The 20,243-nt window shown below is 37.6% G+C and overlaps 1 protein-coding gene across 1 annotated transcript in view; it reads right to left on the reverse strand.

The window, feature by feature from the left end:
- The window catches only part of LOC111142830 (ATP/GTP binding protein like 4), a 1,494,143-nt gene that overhangs the window by 1,321,234 nt on the left and 152,666 nt on the right, over window positions 1–20,243 (reverse strand). Inside the window, exon 2 of the mRNA XM_022496154.1 lies at window positions 16,665–16,787. Coding sequence (XP_022351862.1) covers window positions 16,665–16,787 — 123 coding nt within the window. The remainder of the gene's footprint in view (window positions 1–16,664; window positions 16,788–20,243) is intronic.

Consider the following 20,243-nt stretch of genomic DNA (forward strand, 5'->3'; position numbering starts at 1 on the left):
AAAAAGAATATATATTCTGCTGTTTTTTTAGATGGAATGTTCTGTATATATCTGTTAAGTCTATCTAACCTAATGTATCATTCAAAGCCACTGTTCCTTACACATTTTCTGTCTGGATAATCTATCCATTGAAGTAAATGGGGTGTTACAGTCCCCTACTATTAAACTGATAAGAACAGATACTACACTTGATCTTAGCCAAAAAGCAGAGAAGTGATTGTGACAGATAGTAGCTACACTTATGATGAGCATACGATAATGTATAAATGTGTGGAATCATGTCCTACACTTGAAATAAATGTAATACTGTTTGTCAACTACACTCAAATAAAATTAATAAATAAAAATTTGTTTCAAAAGTACCCAACTATTACTATATTACTATTATTCCTTCAAATAAGTTTTCTGTATCTTCCTCTCTCTCTTCTCCTTCTGGGATCCCTATAATGTGAATTTTATTATGCTTGATAATGTTGCAGAGGTCTTTAACTTATTCTTATTTTGTATTATTTTTTCTTTTTGATGTTGAGTTTGGATGTTTTCCATTACCCTATCTTCCTGATCACTAATCTGTTCTTCTGCATCCTTCAATATGCTGTTGATATTCTCTAGTGTATTTTTCATTTCTGTAATTGTATTCTTGTGCTTTGAGTGTATTTTTTTTTTATCCTTTAGTTGAAGTTCTGAGTTTATCCACTCTTCTCTTAAGACTAGTAAGTAGCTTTTTGAATATTACTTTGAACTTTCTTTTTAAAAGATTTTTATTTATTTGACAGAGGGAAAGAAATTACAAGTAGGCAGAGAGGCAGGCAGAGAGAGTGGGGGAAGCAGGCCCCCTGCCAAGCAGAGAACCCAATGACGCAGGGATGTGGGGCCTAATCCCATGACCGAGACCATGACTGGAGCCGAAGGCAGAGGTCCAACCCACTGAGCCACCCAGGCGCCCCTACTTTGACCTTTTTATCAGGCATTTTGTTTATCTCTACTTTGATTAGCTCTTTTTTCTGTGCTTCTGCCTTATTCTTTCATCTGGGACATATTCTTTTGTCTCCTCATTTTGTCTAATTCTCCATGGTTATTTCTATGCATTAGGTAGGTCAGATACATCTCCTGGTTTTGAAAGAAATCACCTATATAAAAGATACCCTGTGGTATCCTATAGCACAATGACCCCTGGTCACCAGAACCAGGCTCCACAGGGGCATCCCCTATGCACTACGTGTTCTCTCCTGTTTTAGCTAAGCCACAATTACTGTGGGTTCTCTGGTGAGTGGAGCCAGCAATCAGACTGACTTTTCTGCAATTAGCTACTGTGACAACTGTAGGCACAAAGAAGAGAAGGGCTTGCTCCCTGCAGAGCCAGCTAAGAGGCCCAGCTGCCAGAACTATGGGCATGCTCTTTTGTAGGGTTATTTTCCCCACTCTCCAAAAGAGGAGTCACTTTGGAGGGCACCAATTCCAGCCAAGTTGCCTACCAAGTGTGACAGGCCAGGAGTCACCTTGGAGGGCACCTACAAAGGCAAGACTGGACAGCTGGGTAAGGCAGATATAAAGGAGAACACTGGTGTGAAGCACATGGTGCTATCAAGGTATATGGAGTATGTTAGAACTGGCTCCCACAAGTGTAAGGTTATCCAAGCTGACATAGTGCAAGAAAAATAATGATCACCAGCACTTTTGTTCCCCCAAAAATCTCCTACAAACCCTTACCCCTCCATCATATGTCCTAAAATTAGTCAATAAGTCTCCTTCACATATACCCCAAGCACTTTTCAAACTGCTGCTTCTGTGCTGTGTCTCAGTTCAAGTCATTTAGCATTCTGGCTCATAGAGTCTTGGTTTCCCATAGCCCTTCCTCTAGCCCTTCTAGAGTTAAGCCCAACTGACTTTTAAGCTCCTGGAATTAAGCCCCACTGATTTTCAAAGCTAGACCTTAAAGGAACTCATCTTTCCAGTGCAGGTCCCCAGGGCCAGGTACGCCCAGTGATCCCCTTGTTCCTACATGCTTGTGATGTCCCTCCTGTTTGCAGTTAGTTGCACCAGGGACTTCGTTCCCAACATCTCTATCCCTCCTATCCTTTTCAGTATGGCCTTCCCTATACACTTACCTGTGGAAGATCTGCTCTGTCAGTCTCGGGTCATTTTCAGCATTAGCTGCAGCACATGTAATTGTTGCCTCAGTGTATACATTGAGCAGGAGAGCTCAGGATCCTCCTTCTCTGCCATCTTCCCTGCACTTCATCAAGTCATGGAAAGCTTTAAATTCTATGTTAAAAGGCTTAGGCTTCATTTCATAGACAATGAATATCCCTTGAAGATTCTTATCTATATTTTTTGTTATTGTATTCTTAATAAGCTAATGCTTTTTTTTTTTTTTTTGGTCCCCTCCTATTGATTTTGATTCCTTGCTACTCCAGAGATTTTGCGCCTCTCTTACTTGCTCTTCTACTAAGTGACCACTCTGATATACCACCCAACCTCTTATAGCTTCCCAGATAGAATATAGTGGGCACTCAATACATTGTCTTCAAAACACTGAGTAAATGAGTGAATGATTATAAATGACTCTATGTTCTTCATTGATAAAGAACAGTCATTTTCTTTTCTTCTTCAAAATGTTGTTTTTCAAAATGATTTATAATCACTATAATTAGTAGGTCCTCTGAGGCCCTTATTTTTTAAGTTTACATGAATATTCTGCATCACATGCTATAAAATCATGGGTCTTATTTCTCTTTAATGAAGGTAGGGAAAGAAGGAGGAAGAGAGATATAAGGAGAAGGAAAAGGAGGAAGAGAAGAGAGTTAATATTGTTGACATTTATGGAGTGTCTACCACATGTAAGGCATTCAATACATTACCTTAAGTGATCTTCACAACCACTCTACGAGATTCTACATATTTTAAAATGAAAAAACAATTTAGAAAGGCTAAGTATGATGGTTAATTTTATGTATCAATGTTGCTGGGCCATGGTGCTTAGACATGTGATCAAACGTTATTCTGGATACTTCCATGAGAGTGTTTTATGATGAAATTAACACTTAAATCAGTGGAAGTAGATTTTGTGTGTAGCAGATTGCCCTTCATAATGTGAGTGGGCTTCATCCAATCAGGTGAAAGCATGAATACAACAAAACACTGACCTATCCCAAGCAAGAGGAATTTCTACCAAGACAGTCTTCCAACTTGAATTGCAGCATCAGTTCTCTAGATTTTTCCACCTGACAACATTCAAACTTAAACTGCAGTACAGGTTCTCCCCTGGGTCTCCAGCCTCCCACTCTACCCTGCAGATTTTGAACTTGCCAGCCTCCATAATTTCGTAAGCCAAATTCCTTAAAATAAATCTCTTTATTACATAAAGATAGATCTATATACATACATACACATACATACATACATACTTTCTGTTTCTCTGGAGAACCCTTAGTACAACACTAAGTAACTCAAACCCAGGTAGTAAATACTAAAACCAGAACTCACAACCAGATCTGTCTGTTTCCAAACCTAAGACTCCACTAGCTATATGATTTCTCATAAAATATCCTTAAGCATTAAAATATTAAAAATGAAGCCTACATTTATGTACATTTTTAAACTATTTCAACAACTTTTTCTATAAATTTAGAGGTAAAAAAGCTATTTCCTTCCTTTGTTGGCACACTCTTCAGAAATAATTGTGAAAATAGATAAAAGATATAACAACCTTTTGTAATTTAAGTTTAATATATAGGAAAATTTTTTAAAAACACCCAAAACATATTGAGAAGAAATTAACCAGTATGGATATGAGCATTTGCCTCTAAATGTTGCGATAAAATCTGTCCTATATTTCTTCCAACACATTTGTTTTAAACAAGAATGTTCTGCTATATTTAAGGGACACTTAAAATACAAATGTTCTGTGACTGATGTGCAAATTATGAATAGAGTGACAAATGAAGACCAAGACAAGGCACTGTATCAGGTTAATACATCTATCCTTGGCTCCTTTAGGATATCCTATATAAATGTGAGTTAATGATAAAGTAAAGAACCATACTAGGTTTCCAATTACCTCATCTATACTAACTCTACCCCTGTAGAGACAAGGACAGAGGTAGGAGAACAGAAGGCTATAGAAAAATGTCTCATTCATCCAAATGAAAATGAAGATTTTTAGTTGACTAGAAACTTACCCAACATTTTATACCTACCCTTTATTTTTAAGGAACTGCCATTTATTCATTCACTCATGGATGTTTTAAGTGCCTATTAAAAGCTAGCCATTGTAAGCAAGGAATGAAATCACTGTTCCTGCCCTCAAAGAGCTGATGTTTGCCGACAACAATAAAAATCTATGTTCCATAAAAGAAATATCAGAAAGTTGTAACTGGAAATTAGAAGAAGGAAGCATCATACAAGGCTGGAGCATTATAAAAAACTGCATGAGAAAGGTAACTTCAAATGCAGGCCTTGAGGAGGATCTGTTTTCAAATAAAAGTGTGAAAAAATACTCCCAAGGAGAATATCATATAAAGTGAAAACTAACAATTTAATACTGGGTAACAGGATAAAAATAAAAATGTATACAGGAGAAGGAGGAACATACAGGTAGGGCATGCATTCACAACAAGAGTGGTACCTAGGGAACCAAGGAAATTTTAGGTATTAAATGATTTGTGGCCCTTTGAAAGCCCACAGTACATAAGCAGATATATACTGTACCTGTAGAATTAAAATTTTGTAGAGGTGTGGGGATTAGAAAAATAAATGTCTAAAAAGGCTCCTTAGCAAAGTGATAGTGGGAAAAAAAAAAAGAAAATCTGAAGTAAAATAATAGGGTTTAATGAGTGATTGATTGGGATAGCTAAAAAAAGTCAAAGGAGCTCTTCTGTTTTGAACTTAGAACATGATAAGTTTGGTTTGGGGAATAACCACTTTAAAAAATCAATAAGACAACTTGCTAGAGACATAATCATGTAGATTAAAAAATAGGATTGGTGCTTTGAAAAGAGTTCAAGACTGATGATATTTTCCAAGGCAATGCTCTTCAATATTTAGTTTGCTGGTCTGCAAACTGCTTAATATAGATTACACATGAAACAAGTACAGTATGATATTTTTATAGCCATTTGACATCCAAATTCATAACTGGTGTCCTACCTAGTTTACAGAGTATAAACCAGCTTGGATGTTGACAAATTCATTAAGTGAACTGCATGTGGCATGAGCTTCATATGAGTCATACAAAGCAGGACCGTATATAAAGCCATGATATTGGAAATTTAAAAAAAAAATTCTTGAGCACACATAGTTTTGAGAAGCATTGTAGCTTTGTACATTGTATAATATTTATGTGCTCATAATCATATAAAGATTATGACTTAATAAAAGTATATTCCACAGCTTCTAAGACTGCAGGGAAACTTGTAAAATGGCTAACAAAAAGTAAGTACTCAAGAAATTAAGCACTTTAATTTTTAGGCAAATTTTTACTAAATGTATATAAGTGCATTTTATTGGAAGAGAATACATAGTTTTCATTAGATTCTCAAAAATACCTATGACCTAGGAAAGGCTAAAAATCACTGTAGGACTAATTACTACTATTATCTCTGTACCCACAGGATCTGCCACATAATTCATCCATACTTTTGACAAATAGTTATTGAATGCCTACTATTCATCAGGCTCTGGTGATAGAGCAAATAGACAAAGTAATTATTCTTATTGTAAGGGAGGCAGATAAATAAACAAGTAAATGAACAAGCAGGATGAAAGTATGAATACCCAAAGTGTGTGTCAACATAGATGGGACTGGAGGAGATTATGCTGAGTGAAATAAGTCAAGCAGAGAAAGTCAATTATCATATGGTTTCACTTACTTGGGGGACCATAAGGAATAACATGGAGGACATTAGGAGAAGGAAAGGTAAAGTGAATTGGGGGAAATCTGAGAGGGAGACAAACCATGAGAGACTGCGGACTCTGAGAAACAAACCGAGGGTCTTGGAAGGAAGGGGGGATGAGGAGGATAGGTGAGCCTGGGGGTGAGTATTAAGGAGGGCACATATTACATGGAACACTGGATGTGGTGCATAAACAATGAATTTTGGAACACTGAAAAAAAAATTAAATTAAATTAAGAGGTTTAAAAAAAAAAGGAAAAAAAAGCAGGATGATATGACAAAGTGACAGGGTAGCTACTGTAGACTGGCTATTCAGAGAAGGTCTCTCCTAGGAAGCAATATGTAAGCTGAGATCTGAATGCCAGACCAAATATGTTGGTGGAGGGGTTGGAAGATCAGTATTTCAGGAGGAAGAAATGTCTGGACCAAACAGCCTAAAGCAGAAACAAACCTGGCCTGCTCCATGAACAGGCAGAAAGTCACTGTGGCTAAACATTATAAGGAAGAATGTAAGATGAAAACAGCATAAGATGGTCAGAAAAGTAGTCAAGGTCCAGATCATGTACCACTTGGCAGCTAGCATGAGCAGTCTAGATTTAATTCTAATTCTGATGGAAAGACAATGGAATAATTTAAATAGGACAGGAATATGCTTGGATTTGAGTTTTAAAAGAATCACTCTAGATGCTAAGAATGGATAATGGGAGTGGGGAGCATGTAGGAAAGAAATAAGAGGAATGGTAGTTCTGACAGATGTTGATGGTTTGAATGAGGAAGGCATATACAAAGAAATTAATGGATTCAGAATATTTAATGAGCATAATAATAATTCTCAGGGGATGGACTGATGATGAATTATTAGATATAATACTCGAGATTTATAAAAATTACTTTAAAAAAGGAGATCTAAACCTTGGAGAATGCCTTAAGGGTCACATGTGGATGAAAATAAGACTGGTCAGTCAGGGAGGGAGGTGAATAAGGACAACAGAGTAATGCTGCCAGGGAAAAAGAGTGTCAAAAAATACATGTGATCATTAGAAATGTCATATGCTACAGAGGAATCAAGAGTTAAAACAAGACCACCAAATTACATGACTAATGTCTCTGGCAACCTTTCAGAGAACTATCTTGCTGGAACAGTGAGAATACAAACCAGGCTGAAAGGATAAAAATGTAATAGGTATATAGAGAGGTTTCTATTTTTACTGGAATTTGTTCTATTTTTTTTTAAAGATTTTATTTATTTATTTGACAAACAGATCACAAGTAGGCAGAGAGGCAGGCAGAGAGAGAGGAGGAAGCACCCTCCCCATCGAGCAGAGAGCCTAATTCAGGGCTCGACTCCAGGACCTTGCGGTCATGAACTCAACCGAAGGCAGAGGCTTAACCCACTGAGCCACCCAGGCGCCACTGGAACTTGTTCTAAAACCATCTTGTACATCATTTAATATTACCACAATGATAAAGAATAGATCTATTAAAGGTTATATGCTTAAATTTTATTATTTACTTTTATATTTTCTGCCGCATCCCTTCTGTTAGTTTGTCAACATTGATTTCTCACAGAAGAGCATTCCTATCTCCTGAGGTTCCACCCTACCTACAAATTTCCTGAGCTAAAAACCCATTATTATCAAAGATAGCTAAAACTGTCTAAATAATAAGAAATAAATGCTAAGTATGTCCTCTGAGAAGTAAGGTGCATGAACTTTAATGCTAGTATTTTACAATTATATTGGCTATTCAAAAGTTTCCCACCATCTGAACCCAAGTTCTCAGTAATAGTCTCAAAAAAAGATTCTGGATAAGTGACTGTTTTCGATAAATCATTACAGTCATGCTGAATTCCTCAACTTTGCATTTTATAATTTGAGGTCAATAGTCATGAAAATATAATAAATCCATGTATAACTAATTTCATCCAGTAATTTCTACTCATTCTCACACTAATTCTTTCAATAAATATTTATTAGCACCTATCATGTGCCAGGCATTGTTCTAGGCAGCAAGGAATGAAAGAAAAATCCTACCTTCATAGAGTTTATATTCTAATGGAGGAGACAGACAATAAAAAATAAATAAGTAAAATTAATATTATATTAATATTAAATAGTAGTAAGTGCTAAGAAGCAAAAAAAAAAAAAAAAAAAAGGCAGAGAGGGCATTAGGAAATGTCAGGGAATAAGAGTTGAATTTCACACAGGGTCACAAAGACATCTGAGTAAAAAAGTGAAATGGGGAAAAAACCATGCTTTCTGAAAGAACATTCCAGGTAGTGTATGAAAGTGCAATTCCTATATTAACTCCTCTAAAATGTCTTCCCCAATAGTCTCCCACCCTCACCACATACCATCCCACACCATCTATATACATAAAAGTGAATCATTTCCCTTTCTGATCTTCCTTCATATTTCAGTACTAGCCACTTATCTGTGAGGCTTTTGGCAATACCAATTCATACAACAATGCTGTAAGAAAAATATTGTCATGCCTGTTTTAAAGATGTACTGAGGCCCTGCTCAAAGTACAGCATTAGTGAATGGCAAAGCTAAGGTTTAATGCCTCCTAGTCTACAGAACTATCTCTCTGACTACAATGCTTCCTGCCTCTTATTTTCAATAGCAGGCAAGAAAAGCAGAAAGGGGAATTTTTACTTATTCAAAAAGCTCAGTCTTCTCTGAAAGAAAAAGAATTTTTAAAAAAGCAATAATTTCCCAAAATAAAATGCAAACTCAGAGAGTAAAGTGAAATCACATGGGTACATTTTCTTTTTTTTTTTTTTTTCAAGATTTTATTTATTTATTTGAGAAAGAAAGCACATGCATGAGCAAGCACTGGGGCAAGGGTGGAGTGTGGAGTGCAAAGGGAGAGGGAAAAGCAGACTCTCTGTTGAGCAGGAAGCCCTATGTGGGACTCAAACCCAGGACCCCAGGATCATGAACTGAGCTGAAAGGCAGACGATTAACCAACTCAGCTACCTAGGCACCCACATGGGTACATTTAAAAAACCAAACAAGGGATCAGGAGTCAAGATGGTGGAGAAGTAGCAGACTGAGACTACATCAGGTAGCAGGAGATCAGCTAAATAGCTTATCTAAAGATTGCAAACACCTACAAATCCAACAGGAGATTGAAGAGAAGAAGAACAGCAATTCTAGAAACAGAAAACCAACCACTTTCTGGAAGGTAGGACTGGCGGAGAAGTGAATCCAAAGCAACGGGACGACAAACCGCAGGAGGAGGGGCAGGCACCCAGCAAGCGGTGGAGCAATGAGGCACTAAATCAGGACTTTTAAAAGTCTGTTCCCCTGAGGGACATTGCTCAAGAGGCTAAACCGGGGTGAAGCCCACACGGGATCAGCGTGGCCTCAGGTCCCACAGGGTCACAGAAGGATCAGGGGTGTCTGAGTGTCGCAGGGTTTACAGGTATCAGAACAGGGAAGCTGGCTACAGAGACAGAGCCGAGGAGTGAGCTCACAGCTCGGGGTTACCATGAACCGGTCGCGCGGGCTGGTGAGCTCGGAGCGGGGCCGGAGGCCAGGGAGACGCGAGTAATTGGGTGCTGGTCTCTGAGAGTGCACTAAGGAGTGGGGCCCCGAGCGCTCGGCTCCTCCGGGCCAGAGACTGGGAGGCTGCCATTTTCATTCCCAACCTCCAGAACTCTACGGAAAGCAGTCAGGGAAAAAAAGCTCCTGAAAGCAAACCCAAGCTGATTACTCAGCCCGGCCTCTGGTAAGGGCGGTGCAACTCCGCCTGGGGCAAAGACACTTGAGAATCACTACAACAGGCCCCTCCCCCAGAAGATCAACAAGAAATCCAGCCAGGACCAACTTCACCTACCAAGGAGTACAGTTTCAATACCAAGGAGAGCAGCGGAATTCCAGAGGAGGAGAAAGCAAAGCACGGAACTCATGGCTTTATCACCATGATTCTTTAGCCTTGCAGTTAATTTAATTTTCTTTTCTTTTTCAATTTTTTTCTCTTCTTCTGCCAAAATTTTTTTTAACTTTTACCCTTTTCTTTTTTAACGTTTTTTAACTAGTTTATCTAATATATATATATTTTTTTCCTTTTTATATTTTTTCTTTATTCGTTTTCTTCTTTTAATTGTTTCATTTTTTTTTCTATCTTTCTTTCTGAACCTCTTTTTATCCCCTTTCTCACCCCTCATGATTTGGGATCTCTTCTGATTTGGTTAAAGCATATTTTCCTGGGGTTGTTGCCACCCTTTTAGAATTTTACTTGCTCCTTCATATACTCTTATCTGGACAAAATGACAAGGCAGAAAAATTCACCACAAAAAAAAGAACAAGAGGCAGTACCAAAGGCTAGGGACCTAATCAATACAGACATTGGTAATATGTCAGATCTAGAGTTCAGAATGACGATTCTCAAGGTTCTAGCCGGGCTCGAAAACGGCATGGAAGATATTAGAGAAACCCTCTCGGGAGATATAAAAGCCCTTTCTGGAGAAATAAAAGAACTAAAATCTAACCAAGATGAAATCAAAAAAGCTATTAATGAGGTGCAATCAAAAATGGAGGCTCTCACTGCTAGGATAAATGAGGCAGAAGAAAGAATCAGCGATATAGAAGACCAAATGACAGAGAATAAAGAAGCTGAGCAAAAGAGGGACAAACAGCTACTAGACCACGAGGGGAGAATTCGAGAGATAAGTGACACCATAAGACGAAACAACATTAGCATAATTGGGATTCCAGAAGAAGAAGAAAGAGAAAGGGGAGCAGAAGGTATATTGAAGAGAATTATTGGAGAGAATTTCCCCAATATGGCAAAGGAAACAAGCATCAAAATCCAGGAAGTTCAGAGAACCCCCCTCAAAATCAACAAGAATAGGTCCACACCCCGTCACCTAATTGTAAAATTTGCAAGTCTTAGTGACAAAGAGAAAATCCTGAAAGCAGCCCAGGAAAAGAAGTCTGTAACATACAATGGTAAAAATATTAGATTGGCAGCAGACTTATCCACAGAGACCTGGCAGGCCAGAAGGAGCTGGCATGATATATTCAGAGCACTAAATGAGAAAAACATGCAGCCAAGAATACTCTATCCAGCTAGGCTATCATTGAAAATAGAAGTAGAGATTAAAAGCTTCCAGGACAAACAAAAACTGAAAGAATTTGCAAACACCAAACCAGCTCTACAGGAAATATTGAAAGGGGTCCTCTAAGCAAAGAGAGACCCTAAAAGTAGTAGATCAGAAAGGAACAGAGACAATATACAGTAACAGTCACCATACAGGCAATACAATGGCACTAAATTCATATCTCTCAATACTTACCCTGAATGTTAATGGGCTAAATGCCCCAATCAAAAGACATAGGGTATCAGAATGGATAAAAAAAACAAAACCCATCTATATGTTGCCTACAAGAAACTCATTTCAAACCCAAAGACACCTCCAGATTTAAGGTGAGATGATGGAAAAGAATTTACCATGCTAATGGACATCAGAAGAAAGCAGGGGTGGCAATCCTTATATCAGATCAATTAGATTTTAAGCCAAAGACTATAATAAGAGATGAGGAAGGACACTATATCATACTCAAAGGATCTGTCCAACAAGAAGATCTAACAATTTTAAATATCTATGCCCCTAACGTGGGAGCAGCCAACTATATAAACCAATTAATAACAAAATCAAAGAAACACATCGACAATCATACAATAATAGTAGGGGACTTTAACACTCCCCTCACTGAAATGGACAGATCATCCAAGCAAAAGATCAACAAGGAAATAAAGGCCTTAAATGACACACTGGACCAGATGGACATCACAGATACATTCAGAACATTCCATCCCAAAGCAACGGAATACACATTCTTCTCTAGTGCACATGGAACATTCTCCAGAATAAATCACATTCTCGGTCCTAAAACAAGTCTCAACAGGTATAAAGATTGGGATCATTCCCTGCATATGTTCAGACCACAACGCTCTGAAGCTAGAACTCAATCACAAGAGTAAATTTGGAAAGAACCCAAATACATGGAGACTAAACAGCATCCTTCTAAAGAATGAATGGGTCAACCAGGAAATTAAAGAAGAATTGAAAAAATTCATGGAAACAAATGATAATGAAAACACAACGGTTCAAACTCTGTGGGACACAGCAAAGGCAGTCCTGAGAGGAAAATATATAGCGGTACAAGCCTTTCTCAAGAAACAAGAAAGGTCTCAGGTACACAACCTAACCCTACACCTAAAGGAGCTGGAGAAAGAACAAGAAAGAAACCCTAAACCCAGCAGGAGAAGAGAAATCATAAAGATCAGAGCAGAAATCAATGAAATAGAAACCAAAACAACAATAGAACAAATCAATGAATTTAGGAGCTGGTTCTTTGAAAGAATTAATAAGATTGATAAACCCCTGGCCAGACTTATCAAAAAGAAAAGAGAAAGGACCCAAATAAATAAAATCATGAATGAAAGAGGAGAGATCACAACCAACACCAAAGAAATACAAACAATTATAAGAACATACTATGAGCAAATCTACAGCAACAAATCTGACAATGTGGAAGAAATGGATGCATTCCTAGAGACATATAAACTACCACAACTGAACCAGGAAGAAATAGAAAGCCTGAACAGACCCATAACCAGTAAGGAGATTGAAAGAGAAATCAAAAATCTCCAAACAAACAAAAGCCCAGGGCCAGACGGCTTCCCGGGGGAATTCTACCAAACATTTAAAGAAGAACTAATTCCTATTCTCCTGAAACTGTTCCAAAAAATAGAAATGGAAGGAAAACTTCCAAACTCATTTTATGAGGCCAGCATCACCTTGATCTCAAAACCAGACAAGGATCCCATCAAAAAAGAGAACTACAGGCCAATATCCTTGATGAACACAGATGCAAAAACTCTCACCAAAATACTAGCCAATAGGATCCAACAGTACATTAAAAGGATTATTCACCACGACCAAGTGGGATTTATTCCAGGGCTGCAAGGTTGGTTCAACATCCGCAAATCAATCAATGTGATACAACACATTAAGAAAAGAAAGAATAAGAACCATATGATACTCTTCACAGATGCTGAAAAAGCACTTGACAAAGTACAGCATCCGTTCCTGATCAAAACTCTTCAAAGTGTAGGGATAGAGGGCACATACCTCAATATTATCAAAACCATCTATGAAAAACCCACTGCAAATATCATTCTCAATGGAGAAAAACTGAAAGCTTTTCCGCTAAGGTCAGGAACACGGCACGGATGTCCGTTATCACCTCTGCTATTCAACATAGTACTAGAAGTCCTAGCCTCAGCAATCAGACAAAAAAAAAGGAAATTAAAGGCATCCAAATCGGCAAAGGAGAAGTCAAACTATCACTCTTCGCAGATGATATGATACTATATGTGGAAAATCCAAAAGACTCCACTCCAAAACTGCTAGAACTTGTACAGGAATTCAGTAAAGTGTCAGGATATAAAATCAATGCCCAGAAATCAGTTGCATTTCTCTACACCAACAACAAGACAGAAGAAAGAGAAATTAAGGAGTCAATACTATTCACAATTGCACCCAAATCTATAAGATACCTAGGAATAAACCTAACCAAAGAGGCTAAGAATCTATACCCAGAAAACTATAAAGTACTCATAAAAGAAACTGAGGAAGACACAAAGAAATGGAAAAATGTTCCATGCTCCTGGATTGGAAGATCAAATATTGTGAAAATGTCTATGCTACCCAAAGCAATCTACACATTTAATGCAATTCCTATCAAAATACCAGCCATTTTTTTCAAAGAAATGGAAAAAATAATCCTAAAATTTATATGGAACCAGAAAAGACCTCGAATAGCCAAAGGAATATTGAAAAAGAAAGCCAAAGTGGGTGGCATCACAATCCCGGACTTCAAGCTCTATTACAAAGCTGTCACCATCAAGACAGCATGGTACTGGCACAAAAACAGACACATAGATCAATGGAACGGAATAGAGAGCCCAGAAACAGACCCTCAACTCTATGGTCAACTCATCTTCAACAAAGCAGGAAAGAATGTCCAATGGAAAAAAGACAGCCTCTTCAATAAATGGTGTTGGGAAAATTGGACAGCCACATGCAGAAAAATGAAATTGGATCATTTCCTTATACCACACATGAAAATAGACTCAAATGGATGAAGGACCTCAATATGAGAAAGGAATCCATCAAAATGCTTGAGAACACAGGCAGCAACCTCTTCGACCTCAGCCGCAGCAACATCTTTCTAGGAACATCACCAAAGGCAAGGGAAGCAAGGGCAAAAATGAACTATTGGGATTTCATCAAGATCAAAAGCTTTTGCACAGCAAAGGAAACAGTTAACAAAACCGAAAGACAACTGACAGAATGGGAGAAGATATTTGCAAATGACATATCGGATAAAGGGCTAGTGTCCAAAATCTATAAGGAACTTAGCAAACTCAACACCCAAAGAACAAATAATCCATTCAAGAAACGGGCAGAGGACATGAACAGACATTTCTGCAAAGAAGACGACATCCAGATGGCCAACAGACACATGAAAAAGTGCTCCATATCACTCGGCATCAGGGAAATACAAATCAAAACCAGAATGAGATATCACCTCACACCAGTCAAAATGGCTAAAATTAACAAGTCAGGAAATGACAGATGCTGGCGAGGATGCGGAGAAAGGGGAACCCTCCTACACTGTTGGTGGGAATGCAAGCTGGTGCAACCACTCTGGAAAACAGCATGGAGGTTCCTCAAAATGTTGAAAATAGAACTACCCTATGACCCAGCAATTGCACTACTGGGTATTTACCCGAAAGATACAAACGTAGTGATCCGAAGGGGCACGTGCACCCGAATGTTTATAGCAGCAATGTCTACAATAGCCAAACTATGGAAAGAACCTAGATGTCCATCAACAGACGAATGGATAAAGAAGATGTGGTATATATACACAATGGAATACTATGCAGCCGTCAAAAGAAATGAAATCTTGCCATTTGTGACGACGTGGATGGAACTAGAGGGTATCATGCTTAGCGAAATAAGTCAATCGGAGAAAGACAACTATCATATGATCTCCCTGATATGAGGGAGAGGAGATGCAACATGGGGGGTTAAGGGGGTAGGAGAAGAGTAAATGAAACAAGATGGGATTGGGAGGGAGACAAACCATAAGTGACTCTTAATCTCACAAAACAAACTGAGTGTTGATGGGGAGAGGGGGGTTGGGTGAGGGGGGGTGGGGTTATGGACATTGTGGAGGGTATGTGCTATGGTGAGTGCTGTGAAATGTGTAAACCTGGCGATTCACAGACCTATATCCCTGGGGATAAAAATATATTATACGTTTATAAAAAATAAAATTAAATTAAAAAAAAAAAAGATATTTTCTAGACACCCAAATACATCCCAGAAAAGGCAATAATGCAAAATTCAAGAAAAGTACAAGAAATTGTTCTTTATTATGTGGACAGTGTTCAGATCTGAATGGAAGAACAATGCTATCTATACTACTAATTATGGCTTGAATTATGTGCCCCCAAAATGCATATTAAATTCGTAACACCCAATACCTCAGGATGTGACTCTACTCGGAAACAGCATCTTTACAAAGATAATCAAGTTAAAATGTGGTCATTAGAGTGGCCCCTGATCCAATAAGACTGGCAGCCTCATAAAGAGGGAATATTTAGAGAAAGCCATGCATTCAGGGAGAATGCCAAGTGAAGATGAAGGCAGGGATCAGGGCGACAATTCTATAAACCAAAGAATACCAAAAACTGCTAGCAAATCACCAGAAGCTAGACGAAAGACACGGATTATATTATTCACAACCCTTAGAAAGATCCAAACCTACTGACACTTTGATCTCAGATTTCCAGAACTGTGAGATAATGAATTTCTGTTGTTTAAGCCACACAGTTGGTGGTACTTTGTTATGGTAGTCCTATAAACCAGGAGCAAAATCTTACATAAACAAGTTTTCAATTGTTGATAAACAACCAATGTTCTTAGGGTTCGGAGAAGTGTCACATAATTGACACTCCATGTCCCTCCAACCAATGACACACACACATGCATGCACACACACATTATGAAAACCAAAAATCATTAACAATTATTTATAAAACAAAATTATATTTACCTCTTTCATTAAAATTTTCAACATATTCTGAATATGTACTATGTGCCATTCAGAGTATAAGGGTCAGGGCAGAAAAAAGTTAACAAGATCCAATCCCTACTGGATGGGAATTTGTAATCAAGTTTCAATCTTCCCATTCAGAATACCCATAGCACTTGATGATTGTGATGCAATATTACTTTTGCTGTTTGGTTTGTGTTCAACTGAATCTGCTCCCTAATAATTTCTTCATAGAAGACCTCCTCTCTGACAAGGACTAAGTTCTGTGAGCATGTCACATAGATACAGGTACATGATAAACATTCAATAATTAATGATTTATCAAAAAGTCAAATTATATCTGTTTTATCCCAAAAGAAATAATATCTGAAAAGTCATTTTATAAAATATAAATGCTCATTAGTATTACCATTATACCATTAAATAATCACTTATAGCAATAAAAACATAGCATTTCATTTTCAAATATTTCCAAGTTAATTCTTTAAAAAGTGATTTTTCCCCTGACAACTTATTCCATTATGATGAAATATTAAATGGGTTGAATCACACCAAATGAACAGATGAATTGGATTCTGAAACGATCTAAGACAAATTCAAAAGCAATTGTCTTTAATATACTCACCACTTTCAAAGCAAGCATCAAAGATAAGATGTCCTTTTTTGGGCTGTCCATAGTATCCAGACGGAAGCACCATATATTTGCTCACATTCCCTCCAATGGCATCATCATTTCCCACATCATTGCCTATTTAAAAAAAAAAAAAAAAAGCTCATGTTTAACAGAAATCAAAATACATTTAGGAATATAAATCCAATGAGATTTTTATTATTATTTATTATTAAGCCTCAGTTTTTCCCATCCACTATTAAGGAATGGTAAATGAAAATACCTAGCATGACTACTAAAATCCAAAAGATGTCCATTAAATTGCACCAAGTATTTAATAAGTGGTTAATATACTTAAACTCTCATAAATGTTCAGTTAAGGGAGCCTGGGTGACTCAGTTAAACATCTGCCTTCAGCTCAGGTCATGATCCCAGGGATCAAGGTCCCTGTTCAGTGGGGAGTCTGCTTGTCCCTCATCCTTCACCTCCCCCCAACCTTGTGCGCGCTCTCGCTCTCTCTCTCTCTCTTGCACGTGCCTGCTTGCTCTCTCAAATAAATCTTTTTAAAAAAGAACTGTTTAATTATTTTAATTCAAATAAAACAATAATTCTATAACTAGCATTATAACTTCCTAATGTTCCACAACCAGAAATAATTTGAGAACTACTGAATTAACAAATAAGTTATACTGTTGGTGGGAATGCACGCTGGTACAGCTACTCTGGAAAACAGTATGGAGGTTCCTCAGAAAGTTGCAAATAGAGCTACTCTATGAACCAGCAGTTGCACTACTAGGTGTTTACCCCAAAGATATAAACGTAGTGATCTGAAGAGGAACCTGCACTCCAATGTTCATAGCAGTAATGTCCACAATAGTCAAACTGCAGAAAGAGCCAAGATGTCCATCGAAAAATGAATGGATAAAGAAGGTGTTATATATATATCTATATCTCTATACACACACACACACACACACACACACACACACACACACACACAGGAATATTACTCAACCATTAGAAAGGATGAATACTTACCATTTACATTGATGTGGATGGAATTGGATGGTAATATGCTGAGTGAAATAAGCCAATCAGAGAAAGACAATTATCATACAGCTTCACTCATATGTGGAATACAAGAAAGAGTGCAAAGAATCATAGGGGAAGGGAGGGAAACTGAATAGGAAGTCATCAGAGAGGGAGAAAAACCATAAGAGACTCTTAACTATAGGAAACAAACTGAGGGATGCTGAAGGGGAGATGGGTTGGGGGATGGGGTATTTGGGTGATGGGCATTAAGGAAGTCACATGATGTGAGGAGAAGTGGGTATTATAGGAAACTGATAAATTACTGAACACTATATCTGATAAATTACTGAACACTATATCTGAAACTGTATGTTGGCTAATTGAATTTATATTTTAAAAAATAAGTTACACTTTTTAATAGGAACTTTAAATTTTTTTTTTAAATTTTAGAAGTTTCACTTCTAGGTGGATGTAGAAACTTGAAAAAAATCATAGCTTCCACCTTAGTAAGATAATCCCCAAAAGGAACAAAATCATAACTTACAAAAATCTATTGGAAAATGGAGGTTGCAGGGCAACAATAATCTGATATCCAAGGAAAGTCAGGCCCCACCAAAAGCACTTTATGGCAGAGCACAAGAGGAAGAAAGGCCGAGTGCCATACAAATGGTAAAAAGAATGAAACTAAATTTTTTTTTTAACTGTCAAAAGCCAAGTACAGGAAATAGAGTATAGACCCTCTGAGCATCATAGACATAAAGGGAATTCACACCCACTGCCAGACTCTTTTATATATGCCTCTATCAGGTGTTTAGGAGAAAGATTAGGAGCAGGGAAGAAAACTAGAAAATGCCTTTCATTGTAATGCAAGAATGGAGAAGGGGATGGCCTTTTGTTACAGAAAAGGCATGAAGCCCTATCAATATCATTTTCCTTTATGGAGAAGAAAAAGACCTTAAGCCACTGGGGGACAAGTAGCAAACCTTAAAACCTCACTACACAAATAAGACTCCAAACAGGAGGAAGAACAGAAAAAAAAAAATATATATATATATATATATATCCTCTATATCTGGAGGAGGGGAAGAAAAAACTGTCTCACACAAGACCCAACAATGATTCAAGGCAGAGAGGAAAGAGGGAAGACAGATGGGATCATTGAAAAACTCCACCCCAAGACCACAGCATATAGGACCTGCCTAAAGTTAGGTCCTGGTCTTCAGCTAGACCAAGACAACAGAAATACTCTTGTTCCCTCAATACTAAGATAGCAAGCACTAAAAAACAACTGTCATCTACTGCTAGGGATAAGACAAAAGCATGGAAATAAACTCTGTCTGTGGAAGGAGTACCCAGCAAAGGACAAAAGTTTAGGGTGGAGCAGATCAATGAGGGAAAACTCTCAATCACTCTAGACCTTTCCCTTAGGAATAAGGTAACCCTAAAGACTCCACCAAAAATTACTAGAACTGATGAATGAATTCAGTGAGGTCACAGGATACAAAATCAATATACAGAAACCTGTTGCATTTTTATATAAAACTGATGAAGTAGCAGAAAAAGAAATTAAGAAAACAACCTCATTTTACAATTATACCAAAAGTAGTAAGATACCTAGTAATAAAACTAACCAAGGAGGTATAAGACCTGTACTGTGAAAACTATAAAACACTGATGAAAAAATTAAAGATGATACATATAAATGGAAAGATAGTCCATGCTCACGGATTGGAAAAACAAGTATTGTTAAAATGCCTATACTACCCAAAGCAATCTACCGATTTAATGCAATCCCTACCAAAACACTAACAACATTTTTCACAGAAATAGAACAAATAATTCTAAAATTTGCATGAAACCACCAAACACCCTGACAACCAAAGCATTCTTGAAAAAGGAAAACAAAACTAGAAGTATCACAATCCCAGATTTCAAGATATACTGCAAAAGCTGTAGTAATGAAAACAGTACCAGCACAAAAACAGATACATAGATCAAGAGAACAGAATAAAGAGCCCAGATATAAATCCATGATTATTTGGTCAGTTAATCTTTGACAAAGGAGGCAAGATTATGCAATGGGAAAACAAAGTCTCTTCAAAAAAGGGTGTTAAGAAAACTGGGCAGCTATATATAAAAGAATGAAATTGGACCACTTTCTTATACCATACTCAAAAATAAACTCAAAATGGACTTAGGACCTAAATGTGAGATTTGAAACCATAAAAAATCCTAGAGGAGAGCACAGGAAGCAATTTCTCTGACATTAGCCACAACAACATTTTTCTAGATATGTCTCCTCAGGCAAGAGAAATAAAAGCCAAAACAGAGCACCTGGGTGGCTCAGTGGGTTAAACCTAAGCCTTCAGCTCAGATCATGATCTCAAGGTCCTGGGATCAAGCCCCGTATCAGGCTCTCTGGTCAGCAGGGAGAGTGCTTACCCCACCCCCTCTGCCTGCCTCTCTGCCTACTTGTGATCTCTCTCTCTCTCTGTCAAATAAATAAATAAAATCTTAAAAAAAAAAAAAATCCAAAACAAACCTTTGGGACTATATTAAAAT

Source organism: Enhydra lutris, unplaced genomic scaffold, assembly GCF_002288905.1.
Source record: "Enhydra lutris kenyoni isolate GAN:26980312 unplaced genomic scaffold, ASM228890v2 scaffoldscaffold9, whole genome shotgun sequence".
In the NCBI taxonomy this organism is placed as follows: domain Eukaryota; kingdom Metazoa; phylum Chordata; class Mammalia; order Carnivora; family Mustelidae; genus Enhydra; species Enhydra lutris.